Source organism: Xyrauchen texanus, chromosome 21 (assembly GCF_025860055.1).
Source record: "Xyrauchen texanus isolate HMW12.3.18 chromosome 21, RBS_HiC_50CHRs, whole genome shotgun sequence".
NCBI classification, from domain to species: domain Eukaryota; kingdom Metazoa; phylum Chordata; class Actinopteri; order Cypriniformes; family Catostomidae; genus Xyrauchen; species Xyrauchen texanus.
In genome coordinates, this window is record NC_068296.1 from 6,345,225 (window position 1) to 6,368,963 (window position 23,739).

The 23,739-nt window shown below is 37.9% G+C and overlaps 1 protein-coding gene across 3 annotated transcripts in view; it reads left to right on the forward strand.

The window, feature by feature from the left end:
• fam168a (family with sequence similarity 168 member A) overlaps positions 1-23,739 on the forward strand; it is a 62,554-nt gene that overhangs the window by 32,183 nt on the left and 6,632 nt on the right. For 2 of the 3 annotated variants that reach the window (XM_052152461.1, XM_052152462.1), the window contains 4 exons: positions 2,680-2,771; positions 14,144-14,224; positions 19,605-19,730; positions 23,546-23,688. In XM_052152461.1, coding sequence (XP_052008421.1) covers positions 2,680-2,771; positions 14,144-14,224; positions 19,605-19,730; positions 23,546-23,688 — 442 coding nt within the window. The remainder of the gene's footprint in view (positions 1-2,679; positions 2,772-14,143; positions 14,225-19,604; positions 19,731-23,545; positions 23,689-23,739) is intronic. The other variant, XM_052152463.1, reaches the window with a different exon arrangement.

A 23,739-nucleotide genomic window follows, 5' to 3' on the forward strand; every position in this document is an offset into this window, starting at 1 on the left:
AGTTATTTTGTTTTGTTTTTTACAATAATGTTTTTAAGTTAAAGAAAATGAAAGGCGGTACAAAGAGAGTACTACTATGATGCATAAATACTTTGCAATTCAAATAATATATAATGTTTTCACCATGTTGTGGTGATGAGAATAATCATAATAACCATCTTTTCTTTTCACATTGCATTAATAAGTATTGAGGGGTAAAATGTGCGTATTTGTTTTTTGTTCTTTACTTTAACATGTATTTTAGTAAAATACTATGTGTGTACTGTATTTACTATAGTAAAAAATGTGCTGTTGAACAGTTGTTTTTTTTATTTTTTTATTATTAAAATCAGCAAAAATGAAAGGCAGTACCACGGGAGTACTACTTTGATGTATAAACACTTTGAAGTACAAATAAAAATCATGTTGCGGTATTGAGACTATTATTAATGATCTTTTTATTCATTATGGTGATAAAAATTGTGTTTATTGCTCTTATTAAATGGCAGCAACAGCAATATGTCAAAGGAATGGTTTACCAAAAAATAAAATTCTATCATGATTTACTCACCATCCCAACCCATGTACTTCCCAACCATGTGCAGTTTTTTGAAACTCAAAAGGAGACATTTTGAAATATCTTTACGCAGGCCTTTTCCATACGTCAGTTCAGTGACCACGGTCAATGATTCATTAATGATGCATTTTTAACTGTGAACACAGATGTTCAAGGACAATTTTTTAGTAAATATAATGACCTAAACTGTGATCTATTCCTCCTACAAAGCTACCATAAAGCTGCTGTAGTATCTTATTACTGCTGAAGATTATGGTCTTCAGCAAAAACTGTGCTGTGATTTCTTTCTTCATCAGAAGTCCAAGATTTAATGAAATAAATATATAATCTGCATGTGCGGCACACTTCAAAATGAATGTGTACAAAAAATTATTTTTAACTTGTAACGGTGTCGAAAATATGTGTCGCTCCTCGAGATTCTGAAAAAAATTGCGAGATGTGGTGGAACAGTGAAAGCTGTCCGTCTATCATGTTTACATAGGAAAATATTTGCAAAACAATGTGGTCGGACATAAAACGTGTTGGTGTTAATGGCCCCTAACTGTTAGTCATTTATGATTGCCAAGCAAAAAGGTGCATTAAAGGTGCACTAAGTAACTTTTTTGTTTGCGTCGTCTTGGAATTACACTGACACCTAGTGGCTCAGATGCAGCATCATTCAAAATCAATAGTTGTCAGTGTCCGATGCCACTGTAGAAATGTTCTTTTCAGCCAGGATTACTTTAATCAATGAGTGAAAGTGATGAACAATAGAGCGGTTACTGAGATTGAGCGATAAGTATTCAGCTGGTCATGTGATCCTAACATGGTGGTCCCCATAAGGAGACCATGTAGAAAAAACAGCTTTTATAAGGTTACTGATATGAGTCCTCGTGATTTAAATATATATATATATATATATATATATATATATATATATATATATATATATATATATATATAAAAATAATGAATATGATATATTAAATGTATACAATAGAATATATTAGAAAACATTACTGAGTGCACTTTAAATATGAAATTTAATTAGTGCACAGTCACAGGTTTGCGTATATCTGCTATATTACAATGGCTTCAAGTGTGTCTCATCTAATCAGATTTTGACTATCCACTATCCATTTTGTAATGTCATTTTTATTGAAGTTTGTACATGCTCATGAAATGTTAACCTGCATTGAAGGTTATGCTTCAGTGTATATGTGTGTTGTTAAACTGTCTTTCCCTGACAGTTAATGCAATCTCCAAGACTTTGTAACCTTGATTTTGCAGACTTGTGTTGCATACTTTGTGAGTGTGTGTGATCACAAATCAAAAACTCATCCGCTCACTGTAATGGACACATTCCACTCTGACACACACATCGTGACACACTCACCCCCGCGACACATCTGTGTACCTGTTAACAGCCCCTCACTCACAGACGGGTTCCATTTCCGCTGTGTGTGGCCGAGGTGCGAGGGGGAAGTTCTGATGCTTAATCCTTCCTTTTTTCTGTTGTTTTGTGCTATTCTTCCTTTATATTCCATCTTTCCCCCTGACTGACTTGGATAATATTAGAGTATTCCACTGAGAATGTGACTCAAACTAATCCCAGCCAATCGCAGCATCTGATAATAATATTGTGGTCTACCAACCCACTCTCACCATGGATAGGTCAATCTAGCAATGTTTTTGTATACCTGTCGTTATATAACACACATAATGCAACACACACGTTAGATGTAAGCAAGGTAGCACATTTGACACAACCCAACAAAAGTCATCAATAAAAAGTAATTTAAGATTAACTGACAGTTCCGTAATCTAATACTTACATTAAAAGGCAAAGTTTTATCATTTCAAATACAACCAAATCAAGAGAAAAGAAACAGACACACATATCCGAAGATTGTGGTTTAAACAAGGCTTGACTTAATCCTCTGAAATATAGCACGAATATGAGACTATAAGGCCTACATATTTCAAGTCTTGTTTGGGTGTGTGTTCTTGTATTTTGTATGTTTCTTTTCGTAGGGGAGGGTTTACGTGGTTTGTTTAGGCAGATTATGGTGCTACAGAAGTTAATCCTGTGCATGTACATGTTACTCATTTGCAGTCTCTCTCTCTCTCTCTTTGTCTCTCAGTAAGAACAGGCTGTCTTCCACAATGAACCCGGTGTACAGTCCAGTGCAGCCGGGAACCCCGTATGGAAACCACAAAAATATGGCATACACAGGTACGTACACATAAACACACAAACATATTTAAAGACAACATAAAATCAAAATTGACCCTATTTACAGTTTTAATGCATATTATTTCAAAGAAAAATGATATTATTAAAAAACATTTGTCAGTAATATCCTCTCCTAAATTTTTGGTGCACAGCCACTTTATATGATCTAATTAAATCCCAGTGGAAAGTCCTGCCTTACATTATTTCCCTCTGAACATTCTGTTTCATCCTGAAATACATCACATTATGGACATTAAAGGTTAAATCTAGGCTCCCTCTGCTGACGTGAGACACATGCAGCATATTCAAAACAGTTTAGTTACCTGTTGTGCTTGTCCGTCTTATTTAAAATGAATTTTGATCTTGTGAATAACATGTGCTTTATTACATTGCCCAATCTTACTATGGCTTGCAACACAGAAATAGAATTAAACACTTGCTCATGGAAAAAGTGTATTTACCTGCTAAAAGCTAGACATAGTGAAATGGACGATAATGTCGCTGTACAGTACAGGTTAAAGCCCACAGAATGTGCATGCGCCTGGAGTTATTTACACTAATTAGTGGGTCCACAAGGTGGCAACACTCACATATGAGCCATTGCTGTCCCAAAGAAGGACTAGAAGATGAAATCGTACATCTATTATAAGAACCTGACAGAGCTCTATCATCTTCTATAAATCTTAATTTGTGTTCTGCTGAAGAAAGACAGTCATACACATCTAGGATGGCATCAGGTAAGTGAATAATGAGAGAATTTTCATTTTTGGGTGAACTATTCTTTTAAGTTAACAAAATCACAAAAATATGCCCAGTGCCTAATATACTATACTTCCACTGCTGTACATTTTACATTTTATTTGGTTTATTGGAGAATGCTCCTTCGAGATTTGAACTTGAGATATTTCTTAACCATTGCTGATATTCACACAGAGTATCAGCAGGCAGTCATGTGATAACCATAGTAATGTTTAAAATAACATACATTGGAGAGAGGGCGAGGATGGCTGAGCCACCTTAAATACTGTATGTTTTCAAAATTAACTAATTTAAAGTTGTTCAATTTAATTACTAATGTGCATAACCTAGGTAATCCTTTAAGAGGGACCAGTCGGCAAGCCTTAGAGAATCGATCCACCGCTACCAGGACACAATTGAAACCCTGAAATGAAGGAAAGTTTGTGACAAAATCAACGCCTAGGTGTGACCAAGGTCTTTGAGGGATTGGAAGTGGCTCTAGTTTTCTTGTGGGGAGTTGGTGAGGGACCTTAGCCATGGCACAATCAGGGCAGGAGCGGATTACGTTTTTGATGTCTTGAGAGAGATGAGGTCACCAATATCTGTTTCAAATGAAGTGGAAGGTAAGGGAGGTTCCTGGATGTCCCGATCCAGGAGAGGACTGGAGCCACTCAAGGAGTGGATTACAGAGTGAGGAGAGAATGTAGGTGAGACCAGGTGGAAAAGAGTTCGGAGCAATTCGCTGTTCCATATCCAATTGGATGGGGCTGACAATGATGGAAGGAGGAAGGATCGGGTCAGGTTTGGAGCTTGCTTAGTCTGGGTATAGAGACAGGAAAGTGCATCTGCCTTGAGATTCTTTGAGCCTGGACAATATGTGACCGTAAAATGGAAGCGGGTGAAAAAGAATGCCCAGCGTACCTGTCAGGGGTTGAGTCTCTTAGCAGATTGGAGGTATTCCAAGTTACGGTGGTCAGTGATGACAGTGAATGGAAAACGGGCTCCTTCCAACCAATAACGCCACTTCTCAAGTGCCGGTTTGATAGCTAGAAACTCTCTACTCACAACATTGTAGTTATGCTCAGATGGAGCCTGTTTATTTGAAAAGAAAGCAAAAGGATGGAGCTTCGGGTAGATTCCATGTCATTGAGAGGACTAGACCTACGCCACAAGTGGAGGCATCAACCTCAACTAGGAAAGGGAGTTCAGGATCGGGGTGCTTGAGGACTAACTCCGTGGTGAATGTCATCTTGAGTTGTTGGAATGCCTCGGAAGCTTGAGAGTCCAGGCAAGCATTTTGGGTTTTCTACTAAGTAGGCTGGTAAGTGGTGCGATTACCATGCTGAAGTTCCAGATGAACCATCGATAAAGGTTGGTGAAACCGGGGAACCTCTGCAACTCCTTCATGGTCGATGGTAGGGGCCAGGATGTTACTGCCTGTACCTTTTGAGGTGTCCATCTGAATACCACTAGAACTGATGACATAACCAAGGAAGACTATGGAGGATTGGTGAAAGAGGCACTTTTCTACCGTGAGGTACAGATGGTTATCCCAAAGACGTTGCAGAGCCAATCTTGCATGACGAGTGTGGTCTAAAGTCGAGGAGTAAATTATTAAATCATCGATATGGACAATAACAAAACAGTGAAGAACATCTCATAAGATCTCGTTCATGTAAGACTGGAATACTGAGGGGGTGTTGACCAGACCATATGGCATCATCCGTTATTCATAGGTGCCCACTGGAAATGATAACGGCAGTCTTCCTTTCATCCCCCTCATGGATGCAAATTAGGTTATTGGCACTATGAAGATAAAATTTGCAGAAGATTTTAACCCCTCTCAGGAGTTCCAGGACTGCAGGAACCTGGGGTAATTGATATCAGAACTTCACGGTGATGTTATTGATGGCATGGTAGTTGATGCAAGGGCGGAGACCTACATCCTTCTTCGACACGAAGATGAAGTAGGAAGCAGCTGGTGACGTAGATGGACAGATACACCCCTGACTTAGAGCTTCCTCCACACATTCCTCCATGACCGGCTGTTCAGGATGAGACAAAGGGTAGACCTTGCCATGAGGCAGGGGCGCTCGAGGAATGTAGTTGATGGCACAATCCCAGGGTCTATGTAGAGGGAGTTGGGAAGCTCTTTGTGAGCAAAAAACTTTGTTAAAGTTCTGGTATTTTGGAAGGATGAAGGTCTTTGAGAGACCTGAGGGCTCTCAATGGAGGTAGTTTGACAGATAGCAGGCTCAGAAGATGTTAGACATTTGGGTAGAGACAGGCACTGAGAAACTATTAAGAAAAATGTACGCATTAAACATTTTTAATTAATCACTTGCATTAATGTGTTTATTTTGACAGCTCTAGAAATTATGTATTTTATTTATTTTTCTTTCATATGCAGTAGCCCATGTGAGTTATAATCACTGCACAAAAAGCCAGAGGAGGCTGACAGCATCAAGGCTCCGCTCAGTAAACTGTCCTTTCAAAATAGATTAAACTATGCAACATCATTTGCGTTCATCCAAAAAAACGACCCCTTTTTTGCATTTATAACAAATAATTATCTGAAGGAACCTTTCATGCAAATCAACATTCAGTATTATGTTGATCATCATCAAGTCTAGTTGTGGTGACAGGTGTGAAGAAAGTGACATTTAGCCTTATATCAATGAAATCCAAACTATTGAAGGATCTCAAGTGAAAGACTAAAGAGCATATAAAATGAATGTGTTGGGTTGTGTTTATACAAAGATTTTGTATCAACTGTAACTGACAAAGCTATCAGTTGTTTAGAACTTACACATGGGGAGGTAATACTTAAGTAACATAAATGCAAACTTCACCTCACAATTTCTTTCTGTTAGTGTGTGTCCGTGAATGTAAAACTGTGTGTTTGTGTGCATCTGGGTCACTCATGGCAGGTGTTTGTCTGCCACCATGGAAACCGTTGGCTCATATTTGATGTGCTCTTATTGTAGGGATTTTCTGTGTCAATAGAGACTATTTACACTGCAACATCTCTTCTCCACTCTCCTCCCCATCTTTTAGTCTTTCCTCACTTTTACTTTCTTTCTCGGCAATTACCCAGAGCAAAAGTTTTCTCTCTCAAAGCCCCAGAGACTAATTTGACTTGTTTTCAGTTATGTTTTATTCAAGTCTTAATTTGATATATATATATACAGTATCTCACAAAAGTGAGTACACACCTCACGTTTTTGTAAATATTTGATTATATCTTTTGATGTGACAACACTGAAGAAATGACACTTTGCTACAATGTAAAGTAGTGAGTGTACAGCTTGTATAGCAGTGTAAATTTGCTGTCCCCTCAAAATAACTCAACACACAGCCATTAATGTCTAAACCGCTGGCAACAAAAGTGAAAATGTCCAAATTAGTAAGTATATACAGGTAAATATATCACGAGCAAGAGTGCAATATGGCCCTATATCATCACATATTCACAGCAGTGCTGATTTATGGCCATATCGCACAATTGTGAGAGTGATATTGCTTATATACAACAGTTCAATGAACAAGTCAATTTAAATACATTTGGAAAAAGTGAGTACGGTCATAAAAAAAATGCATTTGTGCATGGAACTACTTTCTTACGTGACGGATCATAATCTGCCGTTGCTGGTTCAAAACAAATAATGTGTCCAAGCCTTCGTTAGTAATTCAAAAATGTCACTTCAGAAATAGTATCACGGCTTAGGCTGTTTCGAACAAGTTATTGGATAAACGAAGGTGTGTGTGTGTGTGTGTGTGTGTATGTGTGTGTTTATGTGTGTGTGCGAGAGAGATAGTGCATGTGCAATCACCTGTTGCCACTCCCAAGCAGAGATGCTGTCAGCTTTCTGAAGTTCAGCTTTTTCAGTGGAAAAAATAGCATCCAAGCCTGTGTGCAAGAGTCATTCACTATAGAAACCACAATGTCCTTTGCCATTTTAAACAGCACCCATTGTGTAATTAATCAGTCTGTTGTGTCTCTCAGCTGTGATGAGCCGTAATGCTGAACTTGTTCATTTAAAGCTGTTTAAAGGGGTCATATAATGCCATTTTTGTACAAGTTAATATGAATCTTTAGGGTCTAAATGAAAACTTTGTAATATACTTTTATTAAAAATTCTCATTAGTATTTTAAGAAAACACTAATTTTACCTGCTCAAAAACAGCTCTGTTTTCAGCACGCCATTTCAGAGCATATGACTTTAAATGATAATGAGCTTTGGTCACCCCGCCCCTCCGTTCTGGAGTTATTCTCCGTATAACTGTTTTTTGACATTACTTCTTAATCAGTAACATACAAGTAAACCAGGTGTAACTTAGTGTTACCATGTTAACTGTAACACCTGCGTACACAGTTTTTAATAACACAGTAACCATAACGCGTTGTTCATTATAAACGTGTGATTATGAATTATATTGAGAACATCGTAACGTTATGGAAAACATGCCGTAATGTACCCTGAGTGTAAACATTAGCCACATTCATTGTGAAGCGTGCAAGCGATTTGCAAAGATTAATATAAAGGTTAATAAAACGTTACACTTACTTCTTCTGGAGGTGCAGAGGGAATATAAATAGTTGGTACCGAGTCTTTTTTCAGCAGCAGCTTCTTAGCAAAACCAGCTTTATACTGACCCTCGTTTATAAAGCAGTCTGGTGAAAAATGATTCGCGCAAACATGAACGCATTGACGTTGCTCGTGGGGAATATTCCCATCGTAAACAAAATTCAGCCACAGCGTCTTCAGCGGTTCAGATTTAGGAACATCAAAATGACTGCTGTGTTCGTTATTACACTGAAGAACAGAACACCACAATCGCTTAGGTGCCATTCTGCTCCAGTGTATCAACAATGATGACGGGCTATGATTGACAGCTCGCTCACGAGCGAGGGCGGGTCTGTGTTGAAACACTGCTGTCAATCAACAATCCTGGGAGGGGCGTCCGACCGTGTGACGTCACACGGTCGAACGGCTCGATTTGAGGCAGGGGAAAATATACAAGGAGATTAAAACAAAAACACTGGATGGATTTTTATCATAATAGGATGGTTGTGTACAGGCACAGCCAACGCACATTTCAGTACAATCAACCTGAAAAAGTGCATGTACCATTATATGACCCCTTTAAAGATATTTCCTAGCTTTAGTAGTGTAGTAGTAATACAAGCGATCACGAAGAGCTGTTGTATGTAAACAGTCACATCACCTAACTGGCTCATATTACACACAAAATTGATCTTTTGCCACCACCTGTATGTATTTACAATTTAATGTTCAGCAATATACACAAGATTGCTTAATTTAAAATAACACACATTTTACACAATATTTACCAAAAAATTACAAAATCAGCTAATCTGGCAAATATCAGCTGATTCACTTACCTGACAAATTATCACAAGTCTCCATTTGATCTCATTCTTGATCTCATTCATGTTTAGGAGAAGCCATTGAGATTATATAGAGATATCATTTTTCCTTTTGGTATAACCATATTTCACACTTCACTGACCTGATATTTACCCGTACTGGCAGCATCACTGTTTCTGTTGCAAAGTAATTACTCAACACATTCACATACCCAGAGAGACCCAAGTAAACCAGATTTGAAGATAGAGAGAGAGAGACAGAGAGAGTCCATATAAGATAGACAGGACACAGTTGAAAGGATACATTGATGTAATAATGGTGTGGCATTTTAGGATAGCACAAGCAGTTTAGCACGTCCTCATAAATGCATTGGAATACAGAAATAAAGTGCATTGAAGAAATTAATTGAATAAAATGTTAATGTCCTGATTTAAAGACATCTGCGGGTCAGTGCACACGTGGGTGGAGTGAGCGTTGTCTGTATCACAGGCTGGAAACACTTGTAATCAGATTGTGTCTTTTTGAGTGCCGCTCAATGCATGGATGAATTTTCAGTTAATTTCAGCAGCAAGATGGACAGATGGGGGTGGGGACCGAAGATGATGGAGAATGCATAGGACAAACTGTACTTAAAGAGAAAGAGCAAGAGAGAGAGATAAATCTTACTGGAATATCACCAGATGAATATTGTGATATTTTCAGCTACCGTTTAGTGTAGTTTGATCACACCATTTGTTCTTTAACTGGGTTCTGCATCTTTCTTTATAGGCAATTGTTTTTTTTCAATATTAATCCTTAAGAAACACTACTGCTCTGTAGTGCTACTGCTCTGAAACGACTTTGGTTTTAATGTAAATCAAAAGCCAAATAGCTGTTCAAACATTATTTTAAGGCTGGAACTTAGTGTATGCCAGTACTTGAACATAGATGCTTCTTGCTACACAAGCTTGATTTCTTGCGTATTTGCGTTCCATAATTAGTCAGACTGCAATTCATAACAAAATGCAAGTACGGATTGCATTTTCAGCATTGTCGCAAGGAGTGCTATAACACAGCCATTCCCAAACGGGGGTATGTGGGGATACGCGATAAGAACTGGATTTTGACCTAACAAAATGTATGGCTTAAAAGAAACGTAATAGACATTAGAGATGGGGAAACATTGATTTTCCTATTAATCATGACCTTCTTTTGAACAATCCCGATACCAATCTTTTACTCTAAGCAAAGTTATGCACCGAGATCTTTTCACTGCGTGTTAGAGTAAAAGTTTGGATTGACTTGTTCCATGTCATGTGTGTCCAAAGATGAGATCAATGCAATCCATTTGTCAATGTCTCTTTTAATACCATTTTTGTTATTTACAGTCAGTTGCTGATCAAAAACAATAAAAAAGAAATTCAAATTATAATCACACATAGTACAGATGCACTAAAAAAGAACAAAATACACGTCCTCTTGTTAATATTCGCATACTGTCTGAACTACCAGTAGTCTTAAAGAGAAAGTACCATTAATATAATACATCCAATTTCAAGACATCATATGTATTGATGGAATATATGGAATTTGTAAATTTTCAAAAAGCTCAAATGTGACAAATAAACTAATTTTGACATTTGGTCAAATTTATATTTTGTATAGGGTTGGGTTGGAATCAAATCGAGAGCTTGTGAATTGAAATCGAATAAGGAAATGTCTATCAATACCCATTAGGGCTGGAATGTCAATAGATCAAACCAATACTTATTGATCTGTAATGATCAATATTAATGATAATGTTGAATGCTATTTAATCTTTGGTACACATCAGTGGTTCTTGAGCATTTCTTTGGGTACTTACAGCAAAAACTACAACACTGCTTCTGTGGTGAGTGTCTTTCAAGTCAGCTACTGTCAAGACAGAGCAACAGTTTGAAGAAAATATTGCTGAGCAAGTAAGCTAAAGTCAATATATTCATAGCAACTTACCTGATTAAAGTTAACCCCCTTGAGTACTGAGGTTTGTCACCGCCAAAGTAACGCTAGGGTGCGCACTAAGCATGTTAAGCCAGTCCGTGTGTTGGCAATGTGTTGGCCAAGTGCTCGGATCTGTGTACATATATTTGCGTAAATTGTTCCTGGCCTCAGGCTACTAAAATCTTACCAAGAGTTAACACAATTATTTAATGCTGGTAGTATGAACCATTTGAAATATGTAAAGACACATTTGAAAAAGAAGAATTAGCAGTGGTATACGTTGAGATGCAATGATCAAAATAAACATTTCAAATGGCATAACAGTGAGAAAATTATGACAAAATTCATATTCTTGGGTGAACTATCCCTTTAAGAAACAGTGATCAAACAGGTACACACAGCTACGCTCTTATGAATATTGGCAAATTAAATTGCCATATTTGTCCAGCATCCTCAGAGAAAATGCATCCCATACAGCGAGCTGTTCAGAACCACTGTCCCTTTACAGTCCCCTCCCATGATGTGCTGTGCGTCTGACAGCTCATGCTGTTCAGTATGGGAGACATGCAGAGGGCTTCACACTTATCCCACTGAGTCTTATTGAGACAGACGAGACGTAATGGAGACCATCTGTGCACATCCTGTTCAATCAACTGCTCACCTCTCTCTTGCTCTCTCGCTCTCTCTCTCTCTCTCTCTCTCTCTCTTTATTGAGAAAGAGTCATATCTGTATCTCTGCTAAAGTCAACAGCTTACAGTTTAAAAAAAATAAAGTGTTGCTGTCATTAATTCCTGGTCGCAACCTGTTTTATGTTCATAATGTGATGTGTTTTGAATATAAGCATTATATTGGTCATTGGCCACCCTTCACTCTAGATCAGCGTTTCTCAACGGGGGCGGTACCGCCCCCTAGGGGGCGTTTGGACAGTGTTGGGGGGCGGTGTGAACGAGGCAGCAGAGAGGGGGCTCAGGCACAAATGGGGGCGTTACTCAGAGGTACTCAACAGGCGGCCTGCGCAAAAATCTTCTCAGCTCTTCTCCTTAGCCTATGTCTTCGTCTTGCTCGGATTACTGCTGCCACTTCACCAGGAGGATATGCCAGGAGAGCCGCTTCCTAAGTTACACATGCTTTTAAGAGGCGGAGAATTTTCAGCGCAAAATAGAGGCGCGCTTTCACCGGCTTTTTCTGTACATAACGCGGAATACATAATTAGGCGCATAATTAGGCGCAGTTTACGCTTCCCCTCCCATCTATTCATGTGACACTCCCACTTTCCCCTTGTCCATCCCATGAATGCATATGCATGACACGAAAAGCGCATTTTGCCATTTTCAATTGCGACAGGCAATCTGCGCTTTCATCTCGGTGCAGGTTCGTACATAGGCTACCTCGCCATGGTTTTATGCGCACTTTGGGAAACAAATACGCCTGAAGTGGGCCCAAAAGCGTTAGTACATCTGGCCCTGAGAATTTTAATTGTAATGTGATGATCGGGTGCAGATATCTAATCGGAGAAAATCATTGGTGATGGTGAGTTTGTTTTTAACAGCTGATTCGGGTGACGTTAGAGCTGATCCGCGCATCTCTACTCTGCAATGTGTAATTGGCCGATGGGAATAATAAAGTCATAATAATATAAATATTGATTTTATATTAGATGTCTTTTTGCAGTTATTCACCTAGTATAATAATAGTAACTTAAGTTCTCTCCCTCGTGTCCCGCAAAATCAGGTCTGCTGACCTGCAACAGAGCAATAGCCAGGTGGTCACCCTACGTTACTCACTGTTATTCATCACAACGTTTAAGCCTCTGACAACACATACAATGTTCATTTGAATGTAAAATAAAATTATGTCTGTGCAAATTAATGAATTCATATTTAAATGTTGCTAATAACCCACTCGGCTAGTTACCGGCAAATGATCTCCATAGCAACGCCTAAAAACAAATGCCGCAGCTGTCAGAGTGGTAGAAAGAATGTATCCAATCAAAATGTACACAAGTTTCGCGGTTTTTAATGTGTCCAATCAAAATGCACACAAGCACAATTACATAGGCTAAAACAATTTTGATATCAAAACACATTTAAACATCATGGCGGAAAACAAGAAGAAGTGCAGACAGTATAGTGTTGAGTACATTAGGTATGGCTTTATTCCCTCACCAACGAACATCCAGCTCCCGATGTGCCTGCTTTGCCAGCAGGTTTTCTCTAACGAGGCAATGAAACCGTCCCGTCTAAAGGAGCACCTAACTAAAATTCACCCCGATAAGGCATCCAAGGATGCTGCGTATTTCCAGAACCTCAAGGAGGGGGCGGGGGGGGGGGCGTTAAGAGGATCATGAAGAGGTCAGGGGGGCGTTTGTTCAAAGAAGGTTGAGAACCACTGCTCTAGATATTAGTATCTACATTCAAAACACATATCGGTCACTAGTCTTAAAGATAACATGAAACATCAGTGCATTTTAATTCTGTAATGTGATGTATTTCAGAGTGAAACTGTATATTCAACAATAATTTTTTTTGGTTTTTATTTGCTTAGAGTTGATTAGATGAAAAGTGGGCATTTAATACAAGACCTGAATGTACGCCAGACAGTATAGAATAAAATGGGTCAATGGTATTTTTTATTAATAAACTAAATGCTGTAAAGCTAAATAAGGTGGCACTAGGAATCCTGCCTTACGGTTAAAAAAGCCATCACCTTTTTGTTTACTAGAGAATATGCATGTGTATTAGCTAGAACAGAATACAAAGATTTTATAGCTAATTTTCTGAGCTACAAAAACACAAATTATGAGACCGTTGCTCTCAGATTATTTTGCTGAGTTGAAATATGATATTTTATCGTAATCTTGACCAACCATTTTGGAGATTTTGTTTTTATTTTTGTCAAATAGATAGGAGCTGTTCTTGTATCCCACTTGTATCCAATAGAGAGACAGAAAATAGCTGCCATGTGACGTGACTTGCCTTAAAGGGACTTTGATGTGTGCTAAAATAATACCTAAATAGCTATTTAAACATCGGATAACATTAACCAATAGCCTGCACAGGCCTAGTTGAAATCATTTGAAATGGATTGTTGTTCCAGAGCTGGAGCAAGTAAATTTTTATTAATGAAAGATTATTCAAATTAATATAATAGATAATCTGAGAATGGCCAGATGTCAGCAATTCAGAACCGGATACATATCAGTCGATCACTAATTTTGATGTTGATTTTAAACTTGTTTTTAACCACCATTTCTTAACTGTTGTCTCTTTGCATGTTAACAGGATATCCAGCTGGTTATCCAACAACTGCCCCGACTTACACAGCCAACCTCTATCAGACAGGCAGTCCAGGATACCCACCAGGTGAGAACACACTTCAGAGAGACCTCTGAACATTCTCTTGTGAAATTTGGAATGATACAAGCAGATACTTTTGAATAGATATTATACGTATATTCCATTTATTATTTATACCAGGTAAGTTTGAATTAAAGCCCCATTCACACCTCCAATGACATTGCTGCTTGATGTTGCTTGTCCTTTTACTCTATGTTGCTGGTAGGCATTCCTACTGCTGTTGCTCTAAAGGTGGTTGCTGCTGAATGTTGCTCATCTTTGTCATTTCTCTTGTCATCCCCACATCTTCTTCATGCTCATGTTGCTGGAAATTGCTCTGCTCTTGTTGATAATGAATGAGATTATGTTGCTTTCTTGCTCCATATCACTGCCGGGTTGAACGGGGCTTAACATACAGTATATAACTGCATGCTCAAACACGTACTCATTTCCAAAAGCATCTTGCTGTACCCCTTTTCGTTCTCATTTGGAATATTCTGGTCTCTAATTGAAAAAATAAACAAAATATAAGTGTAATGTAGTGCAGGTTCCAGCTTAAAGAAATAGTTCACCCAAAAAACGAAAATGTTTTCATCATTTACTCATATGACTTTCTTCTGCAGAACACAAACAAAGATTTGTAGAAGAATATCTCAGCTCTGTAGGTCCATACAATGCAAATGAATGGGGACCAAAATTTTGAAGCTCCAAAAAACACAGAAAGGCAGCATAAACGTAATCCATGCGATCGAATCGATTTTGGGTGAGAACAGACCAAACTCCTTTTCCACTATACATCGGAGTCTCTAGGTATGATCATGATTTGAAGCTTGATTACACTTCTTGGTGCTTGAGGCATGCGCAGAATGCTAGATGGTACTTGGAAGTGTAATCAAGCTTAAAATCATGATCACCAAGGAGTCTACTGATGTCAAGGTTTATTGTGAAATAGGAGATACATTTTGGTCTGTTCGCACAAAAAAACAATTAGATCGCTTCAGACGTCATGGATTCAAACACTGGAGTCATGTGGATTACTTTTATGCTGCCTTTTTGTGCTTGTTGGAGCTTCATTATTCTAAAAATCTTTCGTTTTAAATGAAGTATTCCTTTAATGCTTTAATGAAATATGTATTAATCCTACTTACCAGAAAACTGTCTGGCTTTAAGATGTTTTGTGTAACTCAAACATTAAAGCACTGGTATATGTGGACACTAATTGAGTTTTGTAGAGCCGTAAATCACCAGGATCTGGCGAGTCATAGTGGCTTCATAATAAAATCATCTGCAAGTAATATAACAAAGTTTAGAAACTGTTTTTAAGTGTATGTATGTGTGATTTCAGAAAATAGTGTGAAGTTCATTCCAGAGAGAAACAAGTCATACGATGAGGATGAGTCATTTGAAGAAGGTTGAATTTAAGTGCAGATAGTCTTGTGTTAACAAGCTTGTTTGATTCAGCTGTGTGTGACTCAAACTTTTAATGGAGCATTCAAAATGGTGTTTTGTTAAAAAACTGTGAAAGTTGTTTGTTTGGTGCTGGACTTGAGGTCTTCTACAGTATGTAGTCAGTATGATCAAGCATAATGTTGTTTGTTAAAGTTTTATGATTAAATAGTGCTGCTCTGAATTGATGGGTTTAAAATATTGTATGTAATGTGAGGATATGACACGTGTACGACCTCTTTCTCGGGACCTCTTTCTCATTTCTTTGTGAAATGGCATGTGTTTAGACAAGCACAACTGAAGTTGTTCTTTTATTTAAAAATGCACCAAACCGTTCAAAATGCAGCCCAGTTTTATTTGATACATTGCTGTAGCGTTAGAAAATGTAGTACCATTTTACATTAGCATTCCCTTTGTTAAGGGTTTATAAAAGGATTCATTAATGATTAATAACTCATCTTTAAATGCATTATAAATCATTTATGTGCAGTTATAACAGCATGAATAAAAAGGACGACTTGCCAAATAGTGAGCCAATTTTAACTGGTCAGTTAAAGTTATAGATTCTTAATAAAGGTACTTGTTCATGTTTATTTTAATCCAAATCATGAAATGTCATAATTCATCATTACAATAAAGTAAATATAGACTGGTGTAGAAATTAAAAGGTGTTGTTTCTATATTCATTAGTGTAATGTCTATGACTATGACACTTTCCTGGTCATGTTAATGTAAATAAAATGGTGCCACTCCGAGTGGTGTCTTACACAATCCTCTGCAGGTCTTCATGTTCACACACAGCATTGTTTGGCTGTTGTAATTTCTTTGTTTATAAAAAGATTCTTCATGAAACTTTCATTTTATTGGCTATTTATAAACAAACTTCAATCGTACCTTATAAAGCTTGAAGATGACTATATCAACCTTGTGACCTCAGAAATGGTACCTTAATGCAAAATGGACACCTATGTTGTTTATTCATGAGATAACCATGAACCATTATTTCCAACATTATTAACCTATGAATATTTACTTTATATATTAATAAGGTACCTACATTAGTAAGGTGAACGTGTACATTAATGTAAAGTGAATACCTGTGAACATTTATTAATGAGTTACAAAAGTTAGACTTTCCAACATTAGTAACCTCTGAGAGTATAACTATATATATATATATGTAAATCTATTACAATATTTTATCTAATTAATTACATGGTGTCCATTAATTAAACGCATATACAAATATATATATATATATGCTCTTTCAGTGTTTTTTCTTCTTTTCATTTTAGATAAATAAATAAATAAATAGAAAATGCTTGGAGAAAAGTGTAACTCTTCAGCAACATAATAGCATTAAATAAATTATATCAATTAGAAAAATTCAGAGCTTACAAAATGAAAATATTTAAATGATTGCATTTTCTTAACATAGTTTATTTCTTTGCATTTATCAAGCATTTTCTTTACAACTTTATTTTAATTACTATTTTACTTTTAATAAGTGTACTTCAAATGTCTGTACATTTTAGTTAAGATTCACAATGCTCCAATTTCATAAAAATTTATACCAATTTATATTGGTATTTATGGGACGTTTTAATACAAATCAGCAGATGCGGTTGGATACAGTAATAGAAATCTACGTCATGTTTGTGCATTATCCATAATTAATTTGCAAGCACGATATATTATCATACTATATGAATTTTTGAAATTTTGCGTAGCTGATTTTTTTGTTTTCCCATATGTGAATGGAGAAGTTTGTCATTTTTCGGGCCACAATTCTTTTTATTTCCACAGTGAATATTTGCTCATTATTACTGTAGGCTACCTCCCGCACTAGTGTTCAATCTCAACATCTGTCATTTTTTGTATTTGTGATCAGGCAGTCTTATTATAGGCCTGTTTGACAAAATCCATCTTTTTATATGTTAGCCCAGGGGTTCTCAACGGGGGCGTTCAAAGGATGCCAGGGGGCACTGAGAGCAAATTAGTAGAGAAGGGGGCATTAGGTTACAAATGGGGGGCGTTTATCAGTCATAATAATAAAATCTAATGTCAAGTTCCTCTTTGCATTAAAACGTTTATCAAGACTTGGAGTGTATCAGTTGGTTCTCAATTATATGCTATTCTACTGCGGTTCATCTGATTTTGAAGTCTAGTGATGCATCTGAAGTATCTGGTTTAGCACCGTCAAATACACAGGCGGAGGCACAACCTCGGCTAATGCACCTGTATGGTTCTGTAGATGGATTCGGCTCAATGGACAGAGCAGCATGAGCAGGCGTTCATCAAAAAAGTTTGAGAACCACTGTGTTAGCCTATGCTTGTGATGGAGTGGTATTGGAGCAACGGAAATGATGTCCTGACTTCCAGGGGAAAAAATGCTCCTCGCCGTTTCGCTTCAGTTCCACAATGCACCTGTAAACGTGAATCACGTTCACTGATGGGGACAATTGGGACCACAGTCGGCTATGATGTGTATCATACAGTGCGACATAATGTCGTGTGCCATGATGATATCAATGCGTTCACATCGTAAGAATTTTTCGTCTTTGAAAGTCGTGTAGTGTGTAGGAGCGATTAGACACCACTCGGAGTGGCACCATTCTTTTTACGTTAACATGACCAGGAAAGTGTCATAGTCATAGACATTTCAATAATTCATATAGACACAACACTTTTTAATCTCTATACCAGTCTATTTTTGCTGGATTGAAATGATTAATAATGGCATGTCATGATTTTGATTAAAATAAGTATGAACAAGTACCTTTATTAAGCATTTATAACTTGTTAGTTAAAATTAGCTCACTATTTGGCAAGTACTGCATGAAAGTCACCCTTTTTATTCATGATGTTATAATGCATTTATAGATTAGTTATTAATCATTAATGAACCCCGTTATAAACCCTTTACAAAGGGAATGTTAATGTAAAGAGTTACTTATGCAATATAAATCACACAAGTATGCATGAATAAAGTGCAGAATTGGTCTCCTGTGGTGATGTCATGTTTGTGGCGTCAATGCGGCACTCTGATGCCATTGTGTGATTCCAGCAGTCTCTCTTTGTTCCTCTGTGTGCTCCTGTGTTGGGTAACATCTCATGATTTATCGATACCGCCCCCTCGTGGCTCTGATATGATATTGCTCCTTTTGTAAGGAAATCTTACAAAAAAGTACCAAGTGTTCATAGCATATACAGTACACTTATTATAGAATTGGTCGCCTTGAAGCAGCCTGGGGATTTCTGCCTGACTAAAGGTCAATAGTTCATGGTCACAGTTTGTAAGGTTTTGTTATTGGTTATCAATATTCAATAGTCTGTGAGGTCATGATGATTTCAGAAGAAAAGGAAAGTTTTAGTTCCATTTGCGAAGAATCTCAGGACTTCATTTGATAAGAAGGAATTCATTTGATAAGAGACAACCAAAATGAAATGATTTGACATGGAGAAACTGTGAGAGAAGGATCGGGTAGTCAAGGTCACAGTCTGTTTTGGAGAGCTAGAGCTGCTCCATAGTGCCACCAGTTGTGAAAGGAATAGTTCACCCAAATATGAAAATGATATCATCATTTACTCACCCTCATGTCGTTCCAAACCTGTATGACTATCTTTCTTATGTGGAACATAAAAGGAAAAAAATTCATATTTTGGTCCATTAATAGCGTATCATAAAAGTTGTCCATGCGGCTCGTGCATCAAATTGCTAGTCTTCTGAAGGTAAACAATAGATTTTGATGAGAAACAACATGAAATTTAAGTAATTTTTCAGTGAAAATCTTGACATCACCAAAACTTATCGTATGCCTTCAGAAGACTTTCAATATGACTCACAAGCCACAAGGTCACGCAGGTTTGGCACAACATGAGGGTGAGTAAATGTCTGGGTGAACTATTTCTTGCAGATGTGTGTAACCCTTGTTGTGTATGTTGTGTTTGTTTGGGACAGTGCTGCTGGTGAAGCAGGCCTGGCCCCAGACGGCATCAGCTCCGGGGCCCGGAGAAGGCTCCTATGACCTGGCCGTGGACGCAGGCTCAGAAAGCAGGCAGTACCAGGCCTCATCGACGGCATTCAGTAAATATCATTACAATACTCTACTGTAACTGCTGTGTGTTCCCCTTTTTCTCTAAAATACATATACACACAGAGCGACATAGAGTGTAGTATACTACTGAAATATTTGTTTGTCTGAATCATTTAAACAAACACGTTTACCTAAATGTCGACATACGTTAGGCTTCTTTGTTTTTATATAAGCTAGGACTGTTGATTTAACCTGTTAATTTAGTGTGATTTATTGTATATCTTCAATATTTAAATTGTCATTGCCTTTCCGTGCAAACACGCCTCCTTTCTGTTTAAATTAGGCTCATTAAAGATTGTGCTTCATTCACAAAACTCCATGCAATTTGCCCTGTGCAATTTACCTGGAGCTGTTTCTGCCAAATGAAAGTAGGCTTGAATTTAATTTAAATAAAATGAATGCTATACTGCACTCAGAATTGGACTGCAAGATCAGAATTGCGCATGCACGTCGCATTCAGCAGAGATTTTGTGGGGACGTTTGCGGCATTGCCTGATCTGCATAATTCCTTTAGTGAATCTGGTGCTAAACGAGCGCAGTTTGCGTGCTTTTAGCGGCCATAATTCATTCTTAGTGAATCTGCCCCTTTGCATTTTAATAATTTAAAGTTATATATCCCCAGATATCCCGATAGAAAGGTTTTGGTAGAATGAACCATTTTGTTTCCAATGTATAGCTGTGGGGCTTTTCCAATACAACTGGACTCAACTGCTCACTTTTTGGGGGTTTTCCACTGTGGATAGTACCTGGTACTCATTTTAGTACCACCTCGGTCGAGGTTCCAAGCGAGCAAGTCAATACTAAATGTGATGTCAAAACCCTGCAGATCACTGATTGGTCAGAGAGAATCGTCACTACCAGTGTCACCGGATTTGCGACACGGGACATCAACACTCTTAGCTACAGTGATAGCAGTATCATTTGTTCACACGACTTTCAAATTGTAAAAAGAAATGGCTGTGCGCAAAACCACGCTGTGGTCAATAAATGAGGTGCAGAGGTTCTTCTCATTAGCGACGAACGAAACAACGCAAAACAAAAAAGTATTTCAGGAAATGTCTCATCTGTTGGCCGCAAACGGCTACCACTGGACCTACCAACAGTGTAGGGAAAAGTAAAAAAAAAAAAAAAAAAAAACATAAACGTGACTACAGAACCATCAAGGAAAGTGGAAGTGAGACCAGATGGACTCTATCTAGACTGGCGAGCAATGGGAGGGAGAGTGCCCTGGACTCGGCTGGAGACCACGATGGAGAATGGTATTTTAACTCTATACACTGCTTGAAAGCTTCACTTTATTTAGCTGACCAGCTACTGGAAAGCTTGCTTCTAAAACAACCAGGCCAATTGAACTGTTACACTTGTGTAAAATCACCATGCAGCAACTGCTTTATGCAGCACCATGAGCTAGTAGCTAACAGCTAGCGGTCGTGTTGTTGTTTGTTGTTTTGTGTCACATTTAAAAATATGTCACGACAGTAGAGGTGGCGCAACTATGACAATCAGCCTATACTCCCACTCACGTTGAAACGGCACTAAATTGCAGTGGAAATGCAAGCGCAGAAAAGTGAAGCGAGTAGAGATGAGTCAAACGGTAACTTGCAGTAGAAAAGTGCCTTAAGTAAACCAACACACACACCTTTAACCTTGACTTTTGCTTTTTAATTTTTTAAGAAAATGAGGGAAGAGTTAACATTATTTTTATGGTAATCAACATTATGCCACAAATGCTGTCGATTGAGCTTAAAGGTTTGTTCACCCAAAAATGAAAATGGTCCCAACATTTACTCACCCTCAAGCCATCCTAATTGTACATGACTTTCTTCTTTCAACCAAACACAATCGGAGTTATAATAAAAAAAATATCCTGGCTCTTCCAAGCTTTATAATGGGAGTGAATGGTACCTTTGATTTTGAAGCTCAAAAAAGTGCATCCATCCATCAAAAAAGTAATCCATACAGCTCCAGGGGTTTAATAAAGGCCATCTGAAGCAATGCGATGCATTTTTGTAAGAAAAATATCCATATGTGGCAGGGCGGAGGGCGGGTCGTGATCCTACGCACCGGTCCCATATTAGGCTAATTATAACTTTATAAACTATAATCACTGGCTTCTGTTAACTGCCATCTGCACGTTCACTGGCTTCCTCTATTCTCTGCGCTTCTGCGTTTGTCACTTCTCACTGGAGCTTATGTTATATGCCGGAACTCGACTCTCTCGTGAATGCGTGGACGGCCGTTACTGGAAGCCAGTGATTATAGTTGGAGCCGTATGGATTACTTTTTCGATGAATGGATGCGCTTTTTTGGGCTGCAAAATCGAAGGTACCATTCATTCCGATTATAAAGCTTGGAAGATCCAGGATATTTTTTAATATAACTCTGATTGTGTTTTGCTGAAAGAAGAAAGTCATATACACCTAGGATGGCTTGAGGGTGAGTAAATTATGGTATAATTTTCATTTTTCAAAATGTCGGATGGTAATACATCTGTAGTGGATAATCTCTTTGCTCAAAAACAGCAAACACAAAACGGGTTAAACTGGTGGCATTAATGTTTCACAGGTGTGAGACGCTGCAGCGTTGCTATGAGTATCACTTGTCAATCATCTCAATTGTGGGAGTCAGTCCTGTTCAATGCAGAACTTTGAAGTGTGTAAGTGGCTGTATTGAAGCCAGAAAATTCCTTTAAAGGACTTGTTTACGTTTGAATTTTTATTTTTTGGGACATTTGAAGTTTGAATAGTCTTGGCCCATTTAACTCTTCCATTAATGTAAGTCTATGGGATTTTTGGGATATTTGATCGCATGCTTTGCAAAAACCGTGGTTCTGATCGGTTAGAAAATTCATAGCAAGCTGAGTCAGAACAGCCTGAAGGTCTGTGCCAAGTTTAGTAGGTGCAGCTTTAAAGCTCTATGAGGAGTTACAGAGAGAAATTTTGGTCTTGTTTGTTCGAAACCCCTAAACCATGTCTGTAGAATAACAATATGTTGACTTTGTCAAGCCAACATAATGAGGCAAGCATTGGTTAGTTTATGATTGGTCTGACATCGTTGCAAAACAACTCACTGTAATATTTTAGCACATTTGGCACCGTGATTTGTGATTAGTTCTGTTTAATGTGGGGTTAAAAGCACCATGAGTGTACACTGTACATATACATTCTTACCTAGGGTTAAGTGTTTTGTAAACAAATAAGGTCTCAAAGAATATTTTTTTCTTTTTAAAAAAAGGATCGGTCTGCACAACTCAAGCTACTTTATTCTGTCTTTTACTACCTCATTGTCAACAGTTCTGCAATAAGTCATTGGTGAATAAAGACCTTGACAGATGGAGTGTGTCGAAAAAGAGACAGAGTGTGTGTTTGCATGTTTGGGTGTGTATTCTTGTTTGCATTTCATACATGCTTTAGATCATGACTGATAATATTTGGCACATTTTTGTACCGTTTTTGTACAAACATCTACCATGGTAACCAAAGCTTTTGCCAAAAACATAGTGACTAGAGTTAATGTTACTACTGCAAAACCACAATCATTTAGGATCTCATTCAGTGTAAGAAGCTTTCAGAATCACTTTACTGTACTAGCTATGTTTTTTTTTTTTTTTGGCAATTCTTGTGTGCATTATCATCGCTCACTATAAGATGGCGGCTCTTTATCTTTTGGAAACCAAACCAAAGGGCATGGACATGTGTGAATGAATATTTTTCCAACACAACGGAAATAGTGTTCGATTTGTTTGTGCACCATTGAGATACATTGTACCTATGGCCTCTCTTTTTTCTCTCTCTCTCTGTTTTAGGATATACTGCAGGAACGCCTTATAAAGTGCCACCCACTCAGGCCAATGGAGCCCCTCCTCCCTACTCCCCGTCCCCTAACCCGTATCAGACGGCCATGTACCCCATTAGAAGTGCCTACCCACAGCAGAACCTCTATGCTCAGGTAAAAGTGCAGTTATTAACCAGCTGTAATATGATGGCAACCCATGTTTAG